At 39.4% G+C, this 25,640-nt stretch overlaps 3 protein-coding genes and 1 pseudogene across 3 annotated transcripts; 3 read left to right on the plus strand and 1 right to left on the minus strand.

Annotated features, from left to right (window-relative positions):
- Positions 1-318: 318 nt before the first annotated feature.
- Positions 319-8,944, plus strand: QUA3 (S-adenosyl-L-methionine-dependent methyltransferases superfamily protein). The gene is made up of 8 exons (XM_078589499.1): positions 319-821; positions 1,963-2,166; positions 2,370-2,580; positions 2,942-3,203; positions 3,268-3,639; positions 3,707-3,787; positions 7,538-7,765; positions 8,796-8,944. The coding sequence occupies exons 1-8, from the start codon at positions 369-371 to the stop codon at positions 8,821-8,823; spliced, it is 1,839 nt and encodes a 612-aa protein (XP_078445625.1). The 5' UTR covers positions 319-368; the 3' UTR covers positions 8,824-8,944.
- On the minus strand, positions 7,973-13,107 carry LOC144714748 (RHOMBOID-like protein 3). Its single transcript, XM_078589504.1, has 5 exons — positions 12,622-13,107; positions 11,828-11,991; positions 10,937-11,100; positions 9,501-9,751; positions 7,973-8,894 (listed from the first exon to the last, which is right to left on the minus strand). Exons 1-5 carry the CDS (start codon positions 12,870-12,872, stop codon positions 8,783-8,785), a joined length of 942 nt encoding a protein of 313 aa, XP_078445630.1. The 5' UTR covers positions 12,873-13,107; the 3' UTR covers positions 7,973-8,782.
- Positions 13,108-16,580: 3,473 nt separating this feature from the next.
- On the plus strand, positions 16,581-17,173 carry LOC144715305 (photosystem I P700 chlorophyll a apoprotein A1 pseudogene; annotated as a pseudogene).
- Positions 17,174-21,455: 4,282 nt separating this feature from the next.
- Positions 21,456-24,610, plus strand: LOC144715308 (protein IRON-RELATED TRANSCRIPTION FACTOR 2-like). Its single transcript, XM_078590237.1, has 3 exons — positions 21,456-21,757; positions 21,826-22,161; positions 24,295-24,610. Exons 1-3 carry the CDS (start codon positions 21,551-21,553, stop codon positions 24,361-24,363), a joined length of 612 nt encoding a protein of 203 aa, XP_078446363.1. The 5' UTR covers positions 21,456-21,550; the 3' UTR covers positions 24,364-24,610.
- Positions 24,611-25,640: the final 1,030 nt, after the last annotated feature.

The following is a 25,640-nucleotide window of genomic DNA, read 5'->3' on the forward strand; positions in this document are numbered from 1 at the left end:
TATCTCTATCCCTAAATTATCTAAATCTATCTCTGAGTTTTATCTCTATCTCCAAATTCTATGAACTATATACATCTATCTATCTAAATTCTATACCTCTACCTTTAAATTATATCAATCTCCATCTCTAAATTCTAAACCTCTATCTTTAAATTGTCCATCTCTATCTCAAAATTCTGTAAATGGTTAAAATTACAAGCATAAGGCACGACGTGTAAGGCCACATAATGGGCCGCCCAAGAGTAATTGGGGCGAGAGAGGAGCGGCCCAAATACCGACAACCGGCCTCAAGTACTATTTTTCCTATTTATTATTTGATAATAACTGTGTTCTTCCCACTTCCCAGAGTGTTCTTCGAATTGCGAGAGATGGCGATGCTGAATCTCGCTCCGACGAGGAGACTTCCGCGGCAATGGCGTTTGCTCGATGTGATCTGCGCAATCTTGTTCGCGTTCGTGATCTTGTTCTTGCTCCTCGTGTTCACTTCTCTCGGAGATGCAATGGCGGCTTCTGGCCGTCGTACGCTTAGCCTCTCCTCGGCCACGGATCCGCGAATCAGGGATAAGCTGATCGCCTTCTTCGACGACGCCGTGGATGGCGTCGATGCGGAGAGTGAGGAATTGCCGTTGATTTCGCCTTGCTCGGCTGAGGATGTGGATTATTTGCCCTGCGAAGATCCGCGGCGGAGCAGTCATCTCAGCAGGTATATGAACTTTTATCGGGAGCGGCATTGTCCGAAGCCTGGGGAGGCGCCGTTGTGCCTGATTCCGCCCCCTGATGGTTACCATGTTCCCGTGGATTGGCCTGAGAGCCTTCACAAGGTTACGTCGCTGAGCTCTTCTTAGTGTTTTTTGTTAATTTTTTTTTAGTCGTTGTTCATTTTGCTCTTGTGATTCCTGGTTTTTATTTAATTTTTTGTTAATGCAAACTTGAGGGTTTGTGATCTGTCATTTGTTATTTATGTGGTGGCTTATTTAGATCGTGGAATCAAATCGATGGGACTGGAGGTAAAGATGATCTAGTGTTACTCAGATCGATTCCCTATGGATTTTAATTCTTGAAACTGATCTTCAGGTAGAGAATGAGCTGTCAGTACCACTGAAGTGATCACTAAAAGTAAAAAAGTTTTTCATCTTTATTTTGTGGTTTGGTTATCTGTCATTTGTCATTTACATTCTATAATTCATCTTCGGACCCCTTTTCTGAGATTTTCTTTAGCAAACGTTGGAACTCCAAGAAGCACATTAGTCAAAGGCTTATGGAGTTTCTCTTCAATGCTCACTTTGATTTCTGGATTTATATTTATCAGGGCGTATTACTCTCAGAATCTTATTCATGCATTTATTAATACTTAGTGATCGGAGGCTCACCCGTTTTGTGTGATCTCCCCCATCTTTCTTCAAAAAAAACTTTGTGATTATTTTATTCTTGATGTCTATTTGAAGAATGAGTTGTCGGGTGACTGTGTCTCCTGTCTACGTTATGAAAAACTAAAAGAGTACGGACGTTAACACTTCAATCTTGGAAATTTTTGTATACTCTAGTGTGCGTTCATAATCTCTGTTAAACTTGTTACCTCTAAGATAATATACAAAGGCATTATAAGGAGGAGCAGTGAGGTAAGTTTTTCCGATGAAAGGGACTGGACGAAAATACTTAGATATTATGTTAGGAGAATTATCAACTTTTGATTTTTAGTGCTGAATATTTCGGTTTTATGATTTTAAATGTAATAGATGGTATGTTTAGTCTTTATGCAACGGTTCATGAGTGGAGTAAGAGTGTCGACTTCAGTGGTTTATGCCTTGGCGTTTGGATGAAGTTTTTACTTTTCATTTCAAGATCTCTATGTTTAGCCTCAAAAACCTTGGCTATCTTCGTCGTCAACTGAAATTCAATTTCTTTTTGGGTTGCTTGAAATCTTTATCGATGTATCTGTAACAAATTTCTTGATCATTCTAGATCTGGCATAGCAACATGCCCTACAACAAAATCGCTGAAAGGAAAGGTCATCAAGGCTGGATGAAAGAAGAAGGCCCATACTTCATATTTCCCGGCGGGGGTACCATGTTCCCTGATGGGGCGGAGCAATACATTGATAAGCTTCGCCAATACATCCCATTAAGCGGAGGCACCATTAGAACTGCCTTGGACATGGGCTGCGGGGTACATAAAATCCCTCCATTAACATTCTATTTTTATTTATTGGAGTAACTGCAATTATCCTTCTTAAAATCAAATGCTATTTGTGCGTTCTTTGTGGACTATGTTAAGAAATAAAGTGACAACCTTTCTAAGAGCTATAACTTCAAGATCAATGGTAAGTACCTTGTCTTAACACCCTTTTTCTTGTTTTTCTCTTCTTCCAGGTGGCAAGCTTTGGAGGATTTTTGCTCAAGGAAGATATTTTAACGCTCTCTTTCGCTCCAAGAGACTCTCATAAATCACAGATACAATTTGCTCTAGAGAGAGGAATCCCAGCGCTTGTGGCCATGCTTGGAACTCGTCGGCTTCCTTTTCCTTCCCTCGCCTTCGACTTCATCCACTGCTCTCGTTGCCTGATCCCTTTTTCCTCCTACAGTAAGTCAGAAGTTCCCGGGCATGATTAGGGTTCTGCATGAATGGTGATGATGATGAATATTTATTGTCACTGTAATCTAGTTTGCAAGAGTCATTGCTGTCATGATCATCCATCAGTTTTGAAGTTAAATATAGCATATAATCATGCCTTCATCTACACCATCGTCATCCATTTTCCATGATTCATCAATGCCATCCTCATGAATCTTAATTGTCATCATCACTAGTCTGAGCCCAAACATGGATGACGATGAGTAGATTTGGGGATGAGGATCACAGTGATGTATTCGTCATCTTCTGCGAATCCTAGCATCATTTTTTTGGGTGTGCCTTAAAGTCTCAATATCTGTGTTATGTCCAGATGGAACTTACTTCATTGAAGTGGACCGTCTCCTCAGACCCGATGGATACTTGGTCATCTCTGGCCCACCAGTGCAGTGGCCCAATCAGGAGAAGGAATGGGCTGACCTTCGGTCTCTGGCTCAGTCCTTGTGCTATGAGATTGTTGTTGTTGATGGCAACACCGCCATCTGGAAGAAGCCTTCTGGTGATTCCTGCCTCCCTAATCAGAATGAATTCGGCGTTGACTTTTGCAGCGACTCCGATGACCCCAGTGAAGCATGGTAAAATGGCTCTTTCACCCCTTATTTTGATATATTTTCTGCCAATTAAACTTTCATTTTTTAGGTACTTTGGCCTGAAGGGGTGCGTGACCAAGTTACCGACTGCAACTGAAACTGCTGTTGGGTCCATCCCCAGCTGGCCGGATAGGCTAGTGAAGGCCCCGGCGCGGGCCGCCCTCATCAAGAATGGCCTGGACTTATTTGACGCAGACCGTCGGCGCTGGGTCAGGCGTGTGGCTCATTACAAAAATGCCCTGGACCTGAAGCTGGGCACCGCAGCGGTGCGGAATGTCATGGACATGAACGCCTTCTTTGGGGGCTTTGCGGCGGCCCTGTCATCTGATCCAGTCTGGGTGATGAACACTGTACCTCCTCGCAGGCCGTTGACTCTGGATGTGATCTTCGACAGAGGGCTTATTGGAGTCTATCACGACTGGTAACGATTACTTTCAAGTCATCTTCCAATCTTGGGAGTTCTATAAATAAATCTTCTTTTATGGCAGGTGCGAGCCATTTTCTTCATATCCCCGGACTTATGACCTGATCCATGTCAACGGAATACTCTCATTGGTGAAGGAAAAGAGGTATACTATGGAATTTTTCCCGCTTGTCGTTTTATCATCCTCATCCAGTTTTCGCTTGAAAAAGGCAACGCTTCACATAGGGAATATCACTGTCTGACCGAAAGTTTGGTCAGACCAAACTGAGCAGTGACAATTGGTCCGCCTTTTTAGGTTGGACCAAAATTCCAATCTATTGTTGGTTCGAGTGTCAGTCCGGACCGAAGACCAGAAGTACACTTATTATGCTATATTTTATAAAGTCCTATTTTTTATACTCTTTACCTCTCTCTCTCCCTTTGTCTCTCCCTCCATCTCTCTCTATCTCTCCTCCCTCGCTCTCTCTTGTTCTCTCTCGCACTCTTTATCTCTCTCTCTCTCTCCTTCTCTCGCACTCCTTGTTCTCTCTCGCACTCTTTATCCATCTCTCCCTCTTTCTCTCTCCTCTCGCACTCTTTATCCATCTCTCCCTCTCTCTCTCTCTTCTCTCTCTCTCTCCTTCTCTCGCACTCCTTGTTCTCTCTCGCACTCTTTATCCATCTCTCCCTCTTTCTCTCTCCTCTCGCACTCTTTATCCATCTCTCCCTCTCTCTCTCTCTCTTCTCTCTCTCTCTCCTTCTTTCGCACTCTCTCTTGTCCTCTCTCCCACTCTTTATCAACCTCTCTCTCTCTCTCGCCCTCTCTCTTGTTCTCTCTCTCTCTTCTCTCTCTCTCTTCTCTCTCTCTCGCTCTCTCGCACTCTTTATCCATCTCTCCCTCTTTCTCTCTCCTCTCGCACTCTTTATCCATCTCTCCCTCTCTCTCGCTCTTCTCTCTCTCTCTCCTTCTTTCGCACTCTCTCTTGTCCTCTCTCCCACTCTTTATCAACCTCTCTCTCTCTCTCTTCTCTCTCTCTCTCTCCCTCTCTCTTTCTCTCTTTCTCTCTCTCTCCTCTCGCACTCTTTATCCATCTCTCCCTCTTTCTCTCTCCTCTCGCACTCTTTTTCCATCTCTCCCTCTTTCTCTCTCCTCTCGCACTCTTTTTCCCTCTCTCCCTCTTTCTCTCTCCTCTCGCACTCTTTACCCCTCTCTCCCTCTCTCTCTCTCTTCTCTCTCTCTCTCCTTCTCTCGCTCTCTCTCTTGCCCTCTCTCCCACTCTCTATCCCCCTCTCTCTCTCTCCTCTCTCTCTCTCTCTCGCCCTCTCTCTTGTTCTCTCTCTCTCTTCTCTCTCTCTCTTCTCTCTCTCTTCTCTCTCTCTCGCTCTCTCGCACTCTTTATCCATCTCTCCCTCTTTCTCTCTCCTCTCGCACTCTTTATCCATCTCTCCCTCTCTCTCTCTCTTCTCTCTCTCTCTCCTTCTTTCGCACTCTCTCTTGTCCTCTCTCCCACTCTTTATCAACCTCTCTCTCTCTCTCTCGCCCTCTCTCTTGTTCTCTCTCTCTCTTCTCTCTCTCTCTTCTCTCTCTCTCCCTCTCTCTCACTCTTTATCCCTCTCTCCCTCTTTCTCTCTCCTCTCGCACTCTTTATCCGTCTCTCCCCCTCTCTCTCTCTCTTCTCTCTCTCTCTCCCTCTCTCGCACTCTCTCTTGTCCTCTCTCCCTCTCTTTATCCCCCTCTCTCTCTCTCTCTCTCTTCTCTCTCTCTCTCTCTCGCCCTCTCTCTTGTTCTCTCTCTCTCTCTCTCTCTCCTCTCGCACTCTTTATCCATCTCTCCCTCTTTCTCTCTCCTCTCGCACTCTTTTTCCATCTCTCCCTCTTTCTCTCTCCTCTCGCCCTCTTTTTCCTTCTCTCCCTCTCTCTCTCTCCTCTCCCCCTCTTTTTCCTTCTCTCCCTCTCTCTCTCTCTTCTCTCTCTCTCTCCTTCTTTCGCACTCTCTCTTGTCCTCTCTCCCACTCTTTATCAACCTCTCTCTCTCTCTCTCTCTCTTCTCTCTCTCTCTCTCTCGCCCTCTCTCTTGTTCTCTCTCTCTCTTCTCTCTCTCTCTTCTCTCTCTCTTCTCTCTCTCTCGCTCTCTCGCACTCTTTATCCATCTCTCCCTCTTTCTCTCTCCTCTCGCACTCTTTATCCATCTCTCCCTCTCTCTCTCTTCTCTCTCTCTCTCTCTCCTTCTTCCGCCCCCTCTCTTTTCCTCTCTCCCCCTCTTTCTCAACCTCTCTCTCTCTCTCTCTTCTCTCTCTCTCTCTCCCCCTCTCTCTCTCTCCTCTCTCTCTCTTCTCTCTCTCTCGCTCTCTCGCACTCTTTATCCATCTCTCCCTCTTTCTCTCTCCTCTCGCACTCTTTATCCATCTCTCCCTCTCTCTCTCTCTCCTTCTTTCGCACTCTCTCTTGTCCTCTCTCCCACTCTTTATCAACCTCTCTCTCTCTCTCTTCTCTCTCTCTCTCTCTCCCTCTCTCTTTTTCTCTCTCTCTTCTCTTTCTCTCCTTCTTTCGCACTCTCTCCTGTCCTCTCTCCCACTCTTTATCAACCTCTCTCTCTCTCTCTCTTCTCTCTCTCTCTCTCTTGCACTCTCTCTTGTTCTCTCTCTCTTCTCTCTCTCTCTCTCTCTCTCGCACTCTTTATCCCTCTCTCCCTCTTTCTCTCTCCTCTCGCACTCTTTATCCATCTCTCCCTCTCTCTCTCTTCTCTCTCTCTCTCTCTCCTTCTTTCGCACTCTCTCTTGTCCTCTCTCCCACTCTTTATCAACCTCTCTCTCTCTCTCTCTTCTCTCTCTCTCTCTCGCCCTCTCTCTTGTTCTCTCTCTCTCTTTCTCTCTATCTCTCCCTCCCCCTCTCTCAATATCTCTCTCCCTCTTTCAATCTCTCCCCCTCTCTAACTCTATCTCTTTCCCTTTCTCACTCTCTCCCCCTCTTTTACTCTCACTTCTCCCCCCTGTCCAACTCTCTCTTTCCCTCACACTCCCCTACTTCTTTCGTTCTCACTCTCGCCCCCCTCTCTAACTCCAACTTTCCCTCTCACTCTTCTGCCCTCTTTCATTCTCACGCTCTCCTCCCTCTCTAACTCTCTCTTTCCCTCTCACTCACTCCTATCCACCTCTCTCGTTCACTCTCACTCTCTCCCTGTCTCAATCGAGCTCTCTCTCTCTCTCCCTATCTCTAGCTCTATCTCTTTCCCTCTTACTCTCTTCCCTCTCTAACACTATCTTTTTCCCGCTCTAACTCTATGTTTCCCTCTCACTCTCTCCCCCTCTTTGATTTTATCTCTCTCACCCTCTCTATCTCAATCTTTCTCTCTTTTTCTCTTAATCTCTCCTTTCTAATTCTATCTCTTTCCCTTTCACTCTCTCACTCTCTCATTCTCTCTCTCTTTCATTCCCTGTCACGCTCTCACTCTCTACACTACAGTCCTAATATATATTATTTTCTATACAGCTTGAGAAATGTGATCTGCTTGAAAGGGCGACCAAGTTTATTGGAACCTGTTGAAATGTGCACATTATGGGTCCCAAGATTGACTTAATATGTTATTTCTCGTAGCGGAAATTCGTGTCAATATTTTATTCGATTTGTTTCATTGGTTCCTTGATCAAAATTTCGGGTTTATCTTTTAAAATGACTTTTAGCTCTAACTTTTTGGTTTGAATATGGCTTTGACTTTTGACACTGACTAGTCAACCTTATCGGACCAACTAGTCGTTGACCAGACCAAACTTCAGGTCTATATGTTTTCTGAAATGGAGACCGAGGCCGGAACTGACATTCCCTAGTTACACATGATTGTGACGATGATAACGATGATTTTGGGATGACAACGACAACTTCGTCCTGCGATGACAAACCTAAGAGTTGATGGTTGCAGGTGCGGAGTTGTGGATGTGATGGTGGAGATGGACCGACTGCTGCGGCCGGGCGGCACAGTGGTTGTTCGGGAGAGTGCGGAGGCGGTTGAGAAGGTAGCTCAGATGGCGAGGGCCGTGAGGTGGACTGTGTTGGTCCACGAGGCCGAGCCCGAGTCCAGAGGTCGGGAGATGGTGATTGTGGCCTCTAAAGACTTCTGGAAGGTGGACCGAGGGGTGACCTATTCCAGGTAGTCTCTCTCTCCCTCAAACTTCGAGATGATCTATTTCTCTCTCTCTCTCTGTGTCAGTCTCTCTGTCTGCCTGTCTATTTATTTACCTTTTTGTTTGTTATTTTTTCACTCTCACTTGAGGAGTCACACTCTTACCTTCTCTTCGAGCTAACCGGGATGTTCAGTCACCTCTTTCTCTCTCCATATCTCTCTCTCTCTCACTCACAGAACAGACTTTGTCTTTCCCCCTTTCTTTCATTCTCGTCATATCTCTCACTTTCACTTATTTTCTCTCACTCTCCACCTCTCTATCCTACTCTTCTCTTCCTCTCCACCTGCCTCTTACTTTCCTTCAGCTCTTTCTCCTTTATCTGACTCGCTCATCTACCATTCAGTCTGTCTCCTCTCTCTCTCTCTCTCTCTCTCTCTCTCTCTCTCTCTCTCTCTCTCTATTCTTCTCTATCTACCATCCAGTGCTCAAGCTCACACCTTCACTTCTTTCTCTTTACCTGCCGGTGCTGTTCCTCAGAGCTCCCTTTCTCCCTCTACCCAGTCCACTCATTTGTTCTTATTTGTATCCCTCTCTCTCTAAATTCCCATGCATTTTGTCTATTTTTCCATTTTCTTCCATCTCCTCTCATCTCAATTTATTCTTCTCCTCTTTTCCATCTCGCATTTCCTTCAGTTCTCTCATTTCCTCTCCCACTCTCTCTCTCTCTTCATTTCCTTACCCACTCTCTCTTCAATTCCTCACCCACTCTGTTCATTTCATCACCACTCTCTCTTTTCCCTATTGGCTGTTAATTTCCAGTTCATCGTCTCGATGGCTACTGAACTGGAAATGTAGTTCTGGTCACATATTATATTAATCCTTGATTTTCAGTCCTCAAAATTCCTTTCTTAGAGAGATTGAGATCTATTTTTTTTTATCCTGAATTGAAATGGACACAGAGCCTCCCAAATTTATACACAATGCCGCGGTTTAAGTCCATCTCTCTCTCTCTCTCTTGATTGATTGATCTGCTCAGCTGGTGTTTAATCTGGACAGTCCCACCTCGACGACGGCACGCAGGTGAGATAGTGGCACCAGCTGCAATGCTCTCTAGGGTCGACTTTCCGATACAGCAGTACAAGCCCAATGGTGAATCTGTAAGTCAAGCATCATAATTAAATATCAGATTCCTATTATTTTCTTCACCCAAAACCATATTTTAAGATCCAATAAAGAAACACAATATTCAGAATTTTACTCAGACAAGTGAAACAAAAGATTTAGAAGTTGAATCATTGAATGAGCTTTATAAGCGGAAATAATAACTGAATTTTGCGAAACTGACATGTTAGAAGCTCCTACTGAGAAAAGTTTCAGATAATTTATTGATTGAATGATATTGCACCACTTGCCAAAAAGAATGATGAGTTCCAAGAGAAACCCGCTGGATTTTAATTGAGAAAGCATGATAACCTTCAATAATTTTGAGATTAGGAAGTAGGTTCTTCAGCAAATACTACATTACAAGATCTAATATAGATAAATTGAAGACCCATTATTTTACTAAGCATGCAGGTGAACGAGTATTTTTCTTACTAGACAGTGGCTAGGCCCAATAATAAAACAGGATCTAATAGAAAAAAAAAATTAATATTAATTTTTTTGAAGAAATTTAATAGAAAAATATTTATGGCCATAAACCCACTAAGTTAATAGATACGCAATGAAAAACAAGGAAATATCAGGAAATGGTGTTCTTACCCGGCTATTGCTAGACCCAATGAAAGGATGCAGAGAACATATTGGTAGACCAAGTGCTTGGATTTTACTCGAGCTTCGACAGGGAGTTCGTGGCGCTCCAGCCAACCGAACCGAGGGCGCATCAGTAGAACAAACCCTAGCAATAACCCACTCAAGAAACCCCCAATGTGAGCAAAATTATCCACTTGGGGCAGAATTCCCACGGCAAGGTTGATTACAATTATCACCACAAGGGATAACAACGCAGCTGCCTGCAGTTATTAAAATATAAAAAACACAGTTAATTCATTTTCATATAAGTGACTTAAGACAATGATGGGGTAACTTGCTAGCATGGTTAGATGGGGGAACTGGAATAACTAGATAGACCAAGGATTTAATAACTTAATTGATCAGCTGGTTTGTAATTCATGAAGTAGAATTTCTAGGACATATGAGTTGAATGAGACAAGGAAAAAATTAGAAAAATGAGCCACGGGAGTCGCAACGGTATTAGTACATTTTGGAGTCAAGCCGCACTCTTAATATTTTGAATCCAATCTTGGGTTGATCACCGAGTTCCGGTGGTCTTCCCTCTTTCATTCAATTTCTTTTTTTTTGGAATCCAATCAAATATCTTTGAAATTTGGGAAGAAAACTAAGGAATAATACATTAACATTAATCAAATATAGGTGTGATCTCGTCAAAAGAACCGCCAAGAAATTACAAAACAAATCAGATCGAGAAGAAAAACGAGCAGGTTTCTTATAATCTTTTCTAAAGGTAAGGTAGCCGCTGAACTTATAGCAATCAATCAATCAGACTCCAGAAACGATTTGATCACCGAATATTCCACTTTCACTTGAATTTGGAAGGAATTTTGAATAACTCTGAAATCTGAAATTTCGAACCCAATGAGGACTACTACAACTATTTTTCTGAAATAAACTACGTTTTAGGGAAGCGAGGTCGAGGATATGTGATAACCATGTCAGGTATGTCCCCTTTGGGGTTAAGATCATAGACGGGTAGAGAGAGATGGAGATAGAAACAGAGATTGAAGTAATCATGATTACAGCCTTGAATGCCGATTAAACCCTCCCCGAGGGACACCCAATCAATTCTACGAGTTGTTGACTGCCCTTTTAAGAGGAGGTCTACAGATATTTGTAGGGGACACTACTGTTAATGAAATGATGAAGGATCACGGGCTAGGTTGCAGGCATATTTTTTGATGTAGTAGCCGTTATACAATTGTACTGGGCTGTGTAATTTAGCCCAATAACAATCATATTGAAGGATATGTGTATATATTGATTGACCAAAATGAAACAAGACAAGCGTCTATTTTTCTTTCTGCCTCTTTGATCTCCACCGTCTGTGATTAGATTACGTCAAAATGAAAATGACAAAAATGACTTTGTTAGGATTTGGATGATCGTATCAGTGTGCTTGCCTTGTTGGAGTAGATTGTCCAGTTGGTGATGAGTTCAGAGAGCATGGCTCCGAGAAGGCCAAAGAGAGCACCAGATGCACCGACCGATATAGTATTCCTGCTGAAGAGAGTCGAGAGAATACTACCCCCAAAACCCGATAGCAAATATAGTGGTCCAATCCGATCTGCTCAACACATTAAAAATAAAGTCATAATTTTCTCCTAGCAGTTCACATTGGTAAATGACAGAAACGGCATATGCGTAAGTTCGTTTTAAAATATTATGGGAATGATGAAAGAAGGAGAAACGATGGGCCTACAGATGAGTAACAGGATAAGGTAATCTAGTCTGAAGTCGATTGAAAAGTTGCTATAGATAAACTCGATGAAAGACACCAAGAAATCAAACTCCTACTTTGAAAAAGGTTAACCAAAAGCAAATATTTATTCAACTAGTTTATACATTGATAACAGAAATAAAATTGTGTACGTGGATGTAAAAGAAGAACTTTACAGAAGAAGAAAGAGTGGGGGCGTATTAGAGTGAAAGAAACATGACTTTAATCAGAAACAATTTATGGTGCCCATGCACGAAGCAATGTCGATTGAAATTGCGATAAGGAAACTTTAAAACTGACAACCATAAAGTGAAACTGTTATTTTTGGACAAAACGGTTTAAATGAAGAAAATATTTATCGTCAGTTTTTACACAGATAAGAGAGAAAAAAATGAAGAGTGTGCAGCTGAACAGTTTTTCACGGGGGACAAATTCGGAATGTGATGGATTAAGGGCAAAAGAATTGTGACTTTATCCCCAACGCATTAATGATCAAACAATAAATTACGGTGAATATTAAGCGTGTCCATGTAAGAAAAAACAGAAAAAAGCTAGGCTATCCAGAAGGCCTCACAAAATCCAAATTGTTGCTCCAATCGGATCCCAATGATGACGAGGCACAACATGTTTATCACGATGTGTATCAGACCCGCATGAAGCCAGATGCATGAAAAAAGCCTCCACCCCTGTTTCTGGTAAACCACATCGTTCCAGTTGAGAGCACCCATCTTCCTAAGGCTGAAACACATTAAAAAAAGAAAAACAAAAATGAAACAAACAAGAAGTTGTGGAGAAAAATACATCAGCATAGTCAGAAAAATTACTTTTTTATCCAGAGAGAAAAGATCTATCTTTCCCAACATTCTATTTTTATAGATTAAACAAAAGCTTGTGTAGAAAAAGGAGATCAACAGAACCATCACAAGGTATATATTTTCTTTATTCATCCCCCCATGATCCATGATTTCAATATTTCTATGATATCCAATTTTCTTACCCTGAACAAGACAAAAAGACACAAATGAAATTAAACAGAAGAGCTTCGGTAGAAAAATGCATCAACACATCCATCACGCGTAAGTTTTTAGAATTACCGCAAACATCTACTATTCCTATCAATCTCATCCTTCAACCACATAAAAAGGGAAAGAAAAAGAAATTGAGCAAGACCCAGGGTGAAAAAATGCATCAACTTACAAAAGAGCAAAGACCTATGATTCCCACCTTTCAAAATTTTAAAATTCACTCACTTTATCATCAAATACCCAAAAACAAATATCAATTCAGGAAACTTAAACGCACACCCCATCACTAAAATTCCTCCTAAAGAACCGAAGAGATGGATGAACAGAAGAGAAGATAACTCACGTTGAAGCAGACGGACCGAAGAGAGGATTCTCCCGAAGAGGCTGGAAGGAGAATCGCCCAAGAAATCTGGCGACGCACTTATTGCGTTCATAGAGATACCTATCACGGGCGGGGCAATTGTTCTCGTACATGGTCACCACGAACATCACCACATTCGCCACCACGAACAGCGGCACCAGCCACGATCTCCACCGCACCTCCGCTCTCATCACTTCTCTTCTTCCGCCGTTCTCCAAATTCCCACCGACCATCTCCCCCAATTTCCCCCTTCTTCTCGCTCTAAAACCAACCCCAATTGCATCAAATTCAACTCTGGCGAGGAGATGAACCCTAAAAACCGCGAATTGGAGAAATCGGAGGTCTACCCACTTCCCAGAATCTCGATTTTCGCTAGAAAAACTTGATTTTTTTGGAGATCGACTGCCAAACCGAAGATGGGTAAGACGTTTTGATCCAGCACACCGAACGGTCTTCACCGACGTTACGCATGGCTTGGCTGTCACGCGGGAAAGCTGTCATTATGGACGAATCATAGCCTGCCACGTGGACTATGGGCCCTGCCACTTCGCTGGGGTCGCTGTCTTGCCCACCATGTGATGAATACATTTTTTTAAGAAGATGCTTAATTCCTTGGTAGGTATGTAATGATTTAAAAAGATTTTTTTAAAAAAAAGAGAGTCAGACCATCTCTTTAAAAAAAGAGAAGAGGTTGATGAAAATGGGGGTTGTTTGTGTATAAGTTTTTCGCTTATATGGGCTGTTCAAATAAAATAATTTCTTCATCCAAAGTAGGTGTACCCGTCGTGGTTATTCCAGTGTTCCTCGAGGACATTGTCGGGTATCGTTTAGTGCATGCACTATGCAATGTATCTTCTGATGTTTATTATTTTTGTTTTAAACTGATCATTGGCCATTTACCCTCTTCTCTATAGTGTTGGCACATCTACACCTATAATACTGATTCCATGAATCTTGACAATATTTGGATTTATTTCATTAGATTATATCTGGAAATTTTTGGAGTCTAATCCAAGGAAAATTGAGTTTTTTGTACTCTAGTTTGAAAGGGTTTTAGGGATATTTATTATGAGATAAACTAGCGCACTGATTCCATATATTTTGATACACACTCATTTACAATGAACCTACATTAAAAATTCCTTCGCAATAAATCTTATTTTTAAATTTAATGGAGCAAATGCGAGTTAAAGTAAAATCTAAAAGATATGGGACACACATGGATCAGATAATTCAGACTCATCCTGGTATTCGATTTGAGAGCGATAGATGGATAATGATTTGTTTGAAGACTGAATTTTGGTCAGTGATTGCCCCAGAATAAGAAAAATCTATTGAATTGGTCAAAATAATAATACATAATTATCATTAGATAGTTCTCCACATTCTCTCCCTCTCTCTGCATTATTCTTTATTTATCTTTCATCACAACCATCAGGCATAATATTGTTATTTTCTGTCTATTTAATCTCTCCATTACGTACCTGTAATTTAATATTTTCTTGAGGATGATAAGGGGTATTCATACTGTGGCCATATATTTCGAAGATTGTAAAAATAATATTTTTGAAATGTGATCCTCCATGACACATGATTACCCAATGAGATCCCAATTACAACTCTAAAAAAGTAACCTTAATCTGTAATATTAGACCCTTTGTTAATATGTGATTCATGAATCATTAGACAATTATTTTTACATTATATTAAATTATAAAATAATTTACTATCACATATCATCTGATGGATAAATATCATAAGTATCATATGAATAGGAATATACTGGTTGAATAGCACTGTCTACTATTACTTATGTGATGAGGATGGTTGACCCCATAACTATTTTTGTGGAAACACAAATGGGGAGATATGGGCTATCTTAAGGGAATATTGTTCTGAATATATCTGTATAAATCCCTGGATGGTTTTATTTATATATGTGAACTAAAATTTATCATGTCATGGTTGTGGAAGTGGCCTTAGACGTCCAACACTAATGACATATTATAGATGGATCGTTGTGTTTTGATTACGTCTACTAGTCCCTTATCGCAGGATTCCAAAAAGTCTTATCATAATCTATGAAGGTGATTATGTGGTTGAGATGGGATAACTAGTCTTGGTAAAATCAGAGACATAATCATCAAGATGACGCATGAAAGAGTTAAAAAAATTAGAAGAAATACCACAAGAGTTTTTTATGGTTTCCCAATGCATCCTTCCAAAATATTATGATAATTAGGTATGAAATTCGACCATAGCTTATGCCATTTAGGAGTATTGAGCAGATGTGGGATTATAAATACACAGTAGCTGATGACAAAGAGTTCGAAGAAAGAGTTGATAAACTCATTTGTACCTTATAAAACACAAGACGTAGCTTAGAACGACAATACTTAGCTATCTAGTATATTGATTAAGTAAAATAAATCACGATTAAATAATATGATTAGCTATATTTAATTAATTAGGTTAGCCAATAAGGACTTACTGGGGTAACGGAGTTATAAATAGACTGGTACATGGGCCAAGAGGGTAACATAAACAACATTTATTGGAGTTTGAGGATAAAATTTAAGTGTTTTATGAATTTTTTTTAAGAGTACAATGATCCAAAGTCTTAAATGAGAAAGACCCATGCTAGGTTATCATAAGCTCTGGTCTTCTTATTCATTTCATAGTTTTTGTTCAATTCATCATGTACTGTTGATCATGCCCTAACATAACATTGTATTCAATAATTCAATAAATATGAGTTCCATCTACACAGTGATTATAATTAAAAGTTTAATAAATCAACGCTTATGAAGGTACACTTAAAATAATTCACTTATGTTGTATTTATTTAAAATCTGAAAAGTGGAAACATTATTCAGGGAGTTATAATGTACTTTCTCGTACTTTATAAGTTTCTAATGCATTTTTATTATCAGAGTTCGTTTCTCAGTTTGTTTTTTCAAAATATGAATTTTTTTAAAAATAGACTTTAAATGGTTTTAGAAAGGCCTGTAAACACATATTGTGATATAGTTTATCCTGAGAGGGAATTTCCTAGTTCTGAAAGGAGTGAGTTTAAGGGCGAGCGTGAATTTATGAGCAATAAAGAAATGAAAGAAATTTTATGAAATAAATAACCTTGTGGCATTACTTTTGAGATAGCTCATATTTCACTACCAATTCTTGTATCTTTGTAGCGATTGGTTAACTACACTGTTCCCTACTTCTCTTCGAAAAAGTTGATCACATCCACTTTTAAATGAAACCTATTTACCACCATTAACGATTCCAGAAAGTGGATAGCATATTCTCTGCAGAAAGTGCTTCTAGAAAAAAACATAAATGGATAACCTTTGAATATTCTACATTAGTAGTGACCTCGAGATAAGATCCTGCTTTGGTGCCGCCAACTGGGAGCAAGTTCTTTTTTCTTGCTGTTTTTTGTCTTCTCGTAAACTCGCACCTAAAGTTGCTTATGGTCATAAATCACTTCCTTATGCTCTCACTTGTAAACTCACACCTTTATATATTATAAGTTTCGCACTGATATTGAAACATCAAACATTCAATCAGTTTCCCAGTTCATTTTTTACAAAAAATTTCATTGTTTAACCGCTGGACAATGTTTCACCGTTCCTGCCAATAAATGCTCCTAAAGTCGCACCTTCTTGTTAGTGGGAACTTTATTATGCAGATCATTTTCACAGCAAGCAAAGCGAGAAACATGATTCTTATGTCAAATGACAAAACTATTTTCTTTCTCAGCTCCTAAATGCTTGTAAACTCGCGCCTCCAGTATCTAAGAAATAAAACTTGACTTATCGTTAAAGTCTCTCTCTCAAAAAAGGGAACAAATCATAAATATCTATATCTCATAGGTTCACTAAACACTAGAATATTGGTAGGTCTCTTTGTATGTGTTGTCCAGATAGAGGACTCAATGATTATTGGAACCAGAAGTGAAAATTTTGGTGGATAGGAATCCTACAAAAACATCTTTTGAGTGACCTGAAAAATAGCCAAGTGACCTGAAACTACCTCTTGGATCTGGAAGCTACACACTGATGCTCACAATTTTGATAGTTATACCAATGATTTGGAGGATATCCCCGGAAAAATTTTCGTGCTCATTTGTGTCAACTCTAAATTATTTTTCTTTGGCTGAGTGGCATGTACTCCCATGGTGCTCATTTGTCTAATTATGAAGTGTGGCTTAGTGATCTTACTCACTTTGTACCTAGTGCCTTGGTGGTTATGCCAATAGTGGGTCAATAAATATTAAATGGTGATACGATGCGCAGTTTCCTAGGAATAAAAATAACCTCTCGGATTTTCAGCTTTGGTGTGCATATTTAATAACTAATGAATGACTACTATATTTTATTGAAATTGGTGCATTAGCCTTTTCAGCATTAATGCTTTTTGTAGGCCGGTTCCATTACACGAAGCAACCCCAAAACTGGCTTGGTTCTAAGATGTAGAATCTATGTTGAATCACCACTTAATGGGGTTACTACGACTTGGTTCTCTCTCTTGAGAGGGATCTTTTCTCGGGCACAAAATATGCAATTGCGAGATAGAGCTTGTGGGGAATCAATATTCCATATCAAAGATTCCTACGACACCTGACTTTTTCAGCTGCAAATTAGCTCAGCGTTCTCAATAGGTTTTAAAAGAATTGTTTCTGATTAAAATAAAAACCGTACTGATAAATCAAAACCCCTGACACTCCCATTTCAAGCTATGCATGTTGAGCAAGATACGTTGCAATGTCCTCTTATGTTTAGGTACCTCTGCCTCACACCAGGAACTGATCAAATCACTCTTGGCCCAGAATTTCTTGGGGAAGCTAGATTGCTTCTCGTTCAATCTATGGAAATTGTGAGGCACACCTGCATAACTATAAGCAGAACATATGTGAGAACATTTATCCAAAAACTCATATGGTTCCTCATTAGATCATCCATAGATTGTGGGAAGTAAATTTCAGAACGTTCTTTCAGTTTCAAAGTCATTTGCATCAACTTTTTTTGTGAGCTCAGACATAGGAGTCACCTGTTTGCGCTGCTTGAATCCACATAATTCTAAATATATAAATGAGAAGTCAATGAGAGCATGAAAGACACAATAACATAAAAGATAGGATAACTCCTCGAATCCATATTCCAACAACAGGGCATTATCCTACCCAGCAGAGACACCCATCCATCTAACATAATCCAACAAATGATAAGGTTTGACTTGAGGGGCGATTTTAAAAGCAGTTAAGTAAAATAAATAAATAATGTTCAAGATATGAATGAAGCCAAAAATGTTATTAAATAAAATTTTGGGTTTCCACCAAGCCCTTCAAACTGAAGACATGCAAAGTGAATATTCAGTAGTGAAGTATTCATAGAAAGGAAGATGTCACCCAACAAGTGGCATTGATGGACTTACTTGGATGCTGGGGATATCCATGGACTTGGATAGAGTTTCACTTATAGAATAAGAGTATGTGTGCTAGCTTCAATACAAGTTACAATGTAATGATGAGAAATTCAGCTTTTTGCATGTATAGAGGTTTTTCAGTGCACGCAGAGGCTTTAGATTGCACAAACCCTTATGAATGATTAGAAAAGGGAGGAAGAAAGAGGCTTTGATGAACCATCATAATAAGTGAACAAATGTGATTAGGGATAGGAAAATTTTTTTCGTTTTTTTGCGAACATGTGAACAAAAACAAACACGAACGGTCAAAATCGGACACGGGCATGTTCACAAATGGTTCTCGAACAGACGAACCATTCGCGAACAGGTGGAATTCCGGAAGTAATGTCTTTTGAAATATAAATTATTATTTTTATAATAATAATAGTAATTTTTACAATATAAGAGAGAGAGGGAGAACAGCGATCTCTCTCCCTCTCCCAGCCATCCTCTCCCTCTCCCTTGCACTCTCTCTCTCTGATATTATTTTGAGTCTTTCGCTTTAGGAATTGCTTTTGGTTCATCCAAGTCAAGGCCATAGAACCAACAACTCTTACATCGCTTAGTACATTGAAGTCCTAAGCTCGGGGCCATGCAGGCTGAAAAAAAGAGCTAGAAATGATCACATTTACTTCATCTTGTGAGTCTTACATAAATAGATAGAGTGACATAAATTTACACAAAACACCTTACTATTGTAGCATCAAAATTTAAGTGTATCTTTTGACTGTATGGAACACGTACTTGGAAGGTGTGGTTATTAAGTTATATCACATGGAAAGTCTCTTACTATGGAGAAAGGTAAGAGAATCTATTATTATCATGCTGTAATGAAGGGAAATTTGTCCAAGTAAATGGAACTATCATGACAATCTTGGTCTCCAAACTTGTAGTCTTTCTATAGCCTTCAAGATAGTTGGAAATGATCCAACATAGTTGTAAATGTCTAAGGTATTATCCAATATGCATTCTCTCCTAAATGCCTCATGTGATCCTGAAAATAACATCACATATACCAATGAAGGATTCTCCCAATCAATATAATTGATAAATTGATCATATTCTATGGACTTCTTGACTCCAAGCATTCAGGTATCATGGTCCCATGAAGCTTAAGTGCTTAAGCCTTCTTTTTAAAAATTTGTGGCTTCCTGAATAGTCAATCTGAAACCAAACACGACAATTTGTATTGGTGTAAGCAGAAGGATTTAACCTTGAAACTAGAAAATTTTCTAAGGTCAACTTTTTTCCCATCAAACACACCTTGTGATTATGCTCCTTCGACCTTAAAATTTTCAACAGCACAAGTACAAACACAACTAAAATGAATTATTTTACAGTTTACATAAATTCCTATCAAATTGGGGAATTAGTTGCTGAAAATTAACACATTGTATACTATTTTTAAAATACCAAACATAAATATATATACCTAAAATTTAATATGAAAAAGATATTGTGAAAATTCATTTTACCATTTTTAAGTAATTATATCATAAATTAACAAACTTAAATGGAAAATAAAATTTAAAAATATTTCTATGATTTTTCAAAACCAGATAATCTTATTACTTCAACAATTAAATTAGTAAGCAATTTTATACTGTAAAATATTAGCTATAATATTTCAAATGCAAAAATTATTTCTGAAACATCAAACAAGATATCAAAAAAATATTTTACTGAAAACATAAAATTCTTAATTTTATTTTAAAATAAAATATAAATTTTATAATTTCAAATTTCTTAATAGAAATTCATTTTTTTTACCTAAAATATCATTTCAATCATGAAAAATCCAAATTCACTGGAATAAATAGATAAACTATTACATAAAATTTTGATATTAAACAGTTATAGTTTACTTTTAATTAAGTAAAACAGATGGTATTATAGATTGATTAATTAAAATTGAATATTTGTTTATTAATTTAAATATGGGTTAATATAACATCCAAATTCCAAATTAAAATTACATAAGTAATATATTATAAGTTAATATTAGGATAATAAGATCATTTGATACACAATCGATTGAAAGGTTAAATGTCATCTAAAAATACCCATTATCCAAAATCTAGGTCAGCATATTTAACCTACACTATTAAAATTTTCATTCCCGTTTAGTATTGTTAATTTAATTGGTTAAATCTGAAGGTTGTAATAGCGCAGGTTACATGTGCAAGCATAGAGTTTGGATAATTGGTATTTTACAAATCTAAAAGCTGAATTTTTATGTCAAATAATTAAGTAAAGCTAAAACAATGATAGCTTTTATTGGATTCACTGATATACCAGAATGATTTCCCGTTATCAGTGTCATTTAATGCATGAGAGAACTACGTGGATTATCTCGTTTTAACTCCACTACAGTTGGATTTATTTAAGAAGAATCAGCAATATTCTAGTCTTTATAAAAATATATCTTAATCAAAATTTTTCTATGAGTTTAAATTAATATCTACAAAATAATATTATTTTCAATGCCTACTTGGGTGTGATGAAAGAAAAATCAAATCCATCAAATGTGCTCATCAGATTGAATAAGCTGACGGGGTAATCGACCAGCTGGATAAATCGTCAAATGATCCTCTTTTGATCGAATATGCCAAGGTGACCAAATTTTCATCTCGCCAAGTAGATCAACCAAATAGGTGACAATTCATAGATTAATCATCTGATCAATTATTTCAGTCTGTCCGATTTAGATCCTGCCGAGTAAGAATAATGGATGAACCCTCTCTACAATGAGTACTTTTAGGTGCCCCAAAAAATACTCAATGGACACAGGGGTCTAAAGCGACAGAGAACCTGTAAAAGGGTAACATTAAATAGCAATCTTTAAAACAGAAAAAATGAAACAGCGTTAAAAAAAAATTCCTTTCGATAAGGTCCACTTTCCAGGCTAAGTTCGTTTTCTGGCAGTTGACGTATTAATCAAAAGCCGTCAAAACTTCTTCACAAAACTAAAAAAATAAGCTCAGAAAGCAACTGACTTGGACTCCTCGCAAGAAGGGTTCGGCCTTTGACCTTGTAAGTAAAATACAAACTTGGGGCCCTAAGAAGATGGCATATTACCGAATGTTCCCCAGGCAAAATAATACATATTTTATAGGCGACAACCAAGCTAAATACAAGTGTTACCATCATGTGATAATAATGAACGTCAAGATTGCAGTTTAATAATTTGGGGTTACGAACAAGAGGGGGAAAAACCCAGAGAAAATCCAAGCCAGCAGCACGTACAGCCCGTGGGGTTCTCGTGCAGCCACATGGAGGATTACCCATGAAAGTAAGAGGAAAAACAAGGGTCTTTTCACTATTTTCCACGTCCACGGTGCATAAGAAAACGCCCTCCCAAGTCCCAAGGGGGCGAAGTATCGCTATTTCCGCAGTCGTACAGCCGCGCCCGCCGCCGTACAGCCGCGGCGGCGCCGCCGCAGAGATGACTCTCGTCGGCGGAGAATTGTTAGGGTTTTACCCTCAGGAAGAAGGCGAAGCAGGGACGGAGGTCCGGCTATGGCCGGCGTCGTCCGAAGCGTCCACGATGAAGAGGAAGCAGAGCCACAACGCCTACGAGCGAGACCGTAGAAAGCGGATGAACTTGCTCTACTCCTCTCTCCGTTCTCTTCTTCCTCAGTCTGAAAACCACGTAAGATCTTCACGGGTTAGCGTTGATTTTGACGGTTTTCTGATCTGAACTGAGCTCGTTCCTTACAGAAGAAGCTGAGCATACCCAACACGGTGGCGAGAGTTCTGGACTACGTTCCGGAGCTGCAGAAGCACGTAGAGAATTTGACGAGGAGGAAGGAGGAGATTGGGAGGAGGGTTTGGAGAGAGCGAGATGGGGCGGCGGGGCAAAATTCGCCGGTCGTCTCCGCCGTGGATCTTGGGGGAGGGGAGATCGCAATTCAGGTGTGTGGTTGTTCTAGGGTTGGAAGGAAGGGGATGATCAGCGCCGTGATGGAGTACCTTCAGTCGGCAGGCCTCCGCGTCGTCGGCGCGTCGTCCGTTTCCATGAACGCCGGCAGAAGCTTGCTGGGTATTCACTGTCAGGTTGGTATCTCTATCTCTCTCTATATCTATCTATCTATCTATCTATCTCTATCTCTATCTCTATCTGTCTCTCTTTGTCTCTCTCTCTATCTCTCTCTCTTTGTCTCCCTCTCTATCTATCTCTCTCAATGTCTCCCTCTTTCTTTGTCTCTCTCTTTCTCCCTCTATCCATCTATTTCTATCCGTATCTATCTCTATCTCTCTCTCTTTGCTTCTCTCTTTCTCTCTATCTATCTATTTCTATCTTTATCTTTGTCTCTCTCTCTTTGACTCTCTCTTTGCCTCTCTCTTTCTCTCTTTCTCTCTGTCTATTTCTATCTCTATCTTTATCTCTCTCTCTCTCTCTCTCTCTCTCTCTCTCTTTCTCTCTATATATCTATTTCTATCTCTATCTTTATCTCTCTCTCTTTCTCTTTATCTATCTATTTCTATCTCTATCTTTGTCTCTCTCTCTCTCTCTCTCTCTCTCTTTCTCTCTATATATCTATTTCTATCTCTATCTTTATCTCTCTCTCTTTCTCTCTATCTATCTATTTCTATCTCTATCTTTGTCTCTCTCTCTCTCTCTCTATCTATCTATCTATTTCTTTCTCTATCTTTATCTCTCTCTCTCTCTCTTTGCCTCTCTCTTTCTCTCTATCTATCTATTTCTATCTCTATCTTTATCTCTCTCTCTTTGCCTCTCTCTTTCTCTCTGTCTATTCCTATCTCTATCTTTATCTCTCTCTCTTTGCCTCTCTCTTTCTCTCTATCTATCTATTTCTATCTCTATCTTTATCTCTCTCTCTTTGCCTCTCTCTTTCTCTCTGTCTATTTCTATCTCTTTCTTTATCTCTCTCACTTTGCCTCTCTCTTTCTCTCTATCTATCTATTTCTATCTCTATCTTTATCTCTCTCTCTCTCTCTCTCTCTCTCTCTCTCTTTCTCTCTATCTATCTATTTCTATCTCTATCTTTATCTCTCTCTCTCTCTCTTTGCCTGTCTCTTTCTCTCTATCTATCTATTTATATCTTTATCTTTATCTCTCTCTCTCTCAATCTATCGATTTATATCTTTATCTTTATCTTTATCTCTCTCTCTCTCTCTTTCTCTCTTTCTCTCTATCTATCTATTTCTATCTCTATCTTTGTCTCTCTCTCTCTTTCTCTCTATCTATCTATTTCTATCTCTATCTTTGTCTCTATCTTTGTCTCTCTCTCTCTCTCTTTCTCTCTATCTATCTATTTCTCTCTCTATCTTTATCTCTCTCTCTCTCTCTCTCTTTGCCTGTCTCTTTCTCTCTATCTATCTATTTATATCTTTATCTTTATCTCTCTCTCTCTCTCTATCTATCGATTTATATCTTTATCTTTATCTCTCTCTCTCTCTCTCTTTCTCTCTTTCTCTCTATCTATCTATTTCTATCTCTATCTTTGTCTCTCTCTCTCTATCTATCTATTTCTATCTCTATCTTTATCTCTCTCTCTATGCCTCTCTCTTTCTCTCTATCTATCTATTTCTATCTCTATCTTTATCTCTCTCTTTGCCTCTCTCTTTCTCTCTATCTATTTCTATCCCTATCTTTATTTCTCGCTCTCGCTTTGCCTCTCTCTTTCTCTTTATCTATCTATTTCTACCTTTATCTTTTTCTCTCTCTTTCTCTCTATCTATCTATTTCTATCCCCATCTCTATCTCTTTCTCTTTCTCTTTGCCTCTCTCTTTCTCACTATATGTTTCTATCTCGACCTCTCTCTCTCTTTGTCGCTCTTTCTCTCAGTATCTATAAATCTATCTATCTATTTATCTATCTTTCTATATATATATATGTCTCTCTCTCTCTCTCTCTCTCTCTCTCTCTCTCTCTCTCTCTCTCTCTCTCTGTGTCCCTCGCGTTCTCTCCCTTTCTCTCTATATATCTATCTCTATCTGTCTCTAAAGTTCATCCACTGCTCTCGCTTCAGTTCACATCAGTGTAAATGAGTCCCAATCTTGTCTTTCTCTGTATATCTTTTTTGTCCTGTCTTTCTTTCTTGCATCCTTGATGGATTGGGGAACAACTTAATTGATGAAGCGTAGTAGTAGTAATTACAACCCGATGTTACTCTTTGACAGTAATATTGAGATTTATTTGTTCTTTACGTGGGTTGTTGTAGGTGAAGGACGTGGGCGGAAGGGTGGAATTGGGGAAGCTGAGGAAGACCCTATCAGAAATCCTACGGTGACCAGGGTTCTGTTGCTAAGCGTCTTTGCTCCATGTCCATGGGACCGAGGAGTGAGGTGTAACCATTGATTGTGCGCGTGATTTTAGTGTGCAGACTAGGAATTTGAGCGCAGGAATAACTCTTTGTGAGCTATTTGCTGCGATGTCATTTCTTCTTGCAATTTGTATCTTGCTAAAGGGGAGATCTTGTGCGGTTTACCATCGGGTTGTACAGCTACAAATTATTTGCTCCTCCATTTGTTCATCCATCTCCTATTGTTCCTAACGCAGAGTTCCTTTCTTATGGTATGCCTTTTGGCAAACCAAGCTTATCTATCTTCGTCTCTCTCTCTTTCTCTCTCTCTCTCTGTCTCTCTCTCTCTCTCTCTCTCTCTCTCTCTCTCTCTCTGTCTCTACCTATCTATCTATCTATCTCTCTATCTATATCTATCTCTATCTCTATAAGCTCCTCCGTTGCCGTCCTGCCTCAGCTCACATTAATATCATTGATCCCCTCTATTTTTTCCTTTATTTTTTTTTTTCGCCCTCTATTTCTTTCTTGCATCCTGGATGGATTGGGAAACGCCTTGATTGAAGCATTCCGGACTCTTCCTAATCGAACGAGAAGTTGGAGTATGTGGGAGGCTGGGAGCGACAGAATAGATAAAAGAAAGAAGGGAATAAATTTCGTTGATAATAAATATTTGGAATCTCTGCATGATCTTGCCGACCATGCGAAAGATATGACTGATTTATATAAGATGAGCAGTTGAGTTTGAGATTACCGGCTGGAGGAAAGTGTCGGGCTGATTAATGTTCTGGAGGGAAGAAAGTAATTGAAATATGTCTTTAACCAATTTTGGATATGTGAAGTGGCATCCAGAACTGGAATTGCTCTGACCGAAATTTTATTATGGTTATTTAATATTTTTTTCTAACGGATGGTAGAAACGGAGACTTTCATTGACTTCTATTAGCTATGAATTCAATATTTGGAGTGACTTTAGTGATGTTTTTATCACACACTGACAGAAAATTTCCTGAAAAGAACAATGGAGCGATCAAATAAGCCAAGAGTTGGCTCAATCCTAAGGCATGGAACATGATAATTAAATGCTAAAACAGATACATTATTTATCATAATGAGAAAGTCCGCGGTTAAAGCTTGTAATAAAAAATCCTCTAATTACTGATGAGAAATCCACATAGAATCAGAAGGGAAAAGCTACCCAAACTGGTCTACCCATTAGGTGTTGAGTGTGTACTGATCCTCTGAACCCAAACTTTTACACCTAAGAA

The sequence above is a fragment of the Wolffia australiana genome, chromosome 18 (assembly GCF_029677425.1).
Source record: "Wolffia australiana isolate 7733 chromosome 18, ASM2967742v1".
NCBI classification, from domain to species: Eukaryota; Viridiplantae; Streptophyta; class Magnoliopsida; order Alismatales; family Araceae; genus Wolffia; species Wolffia australiana.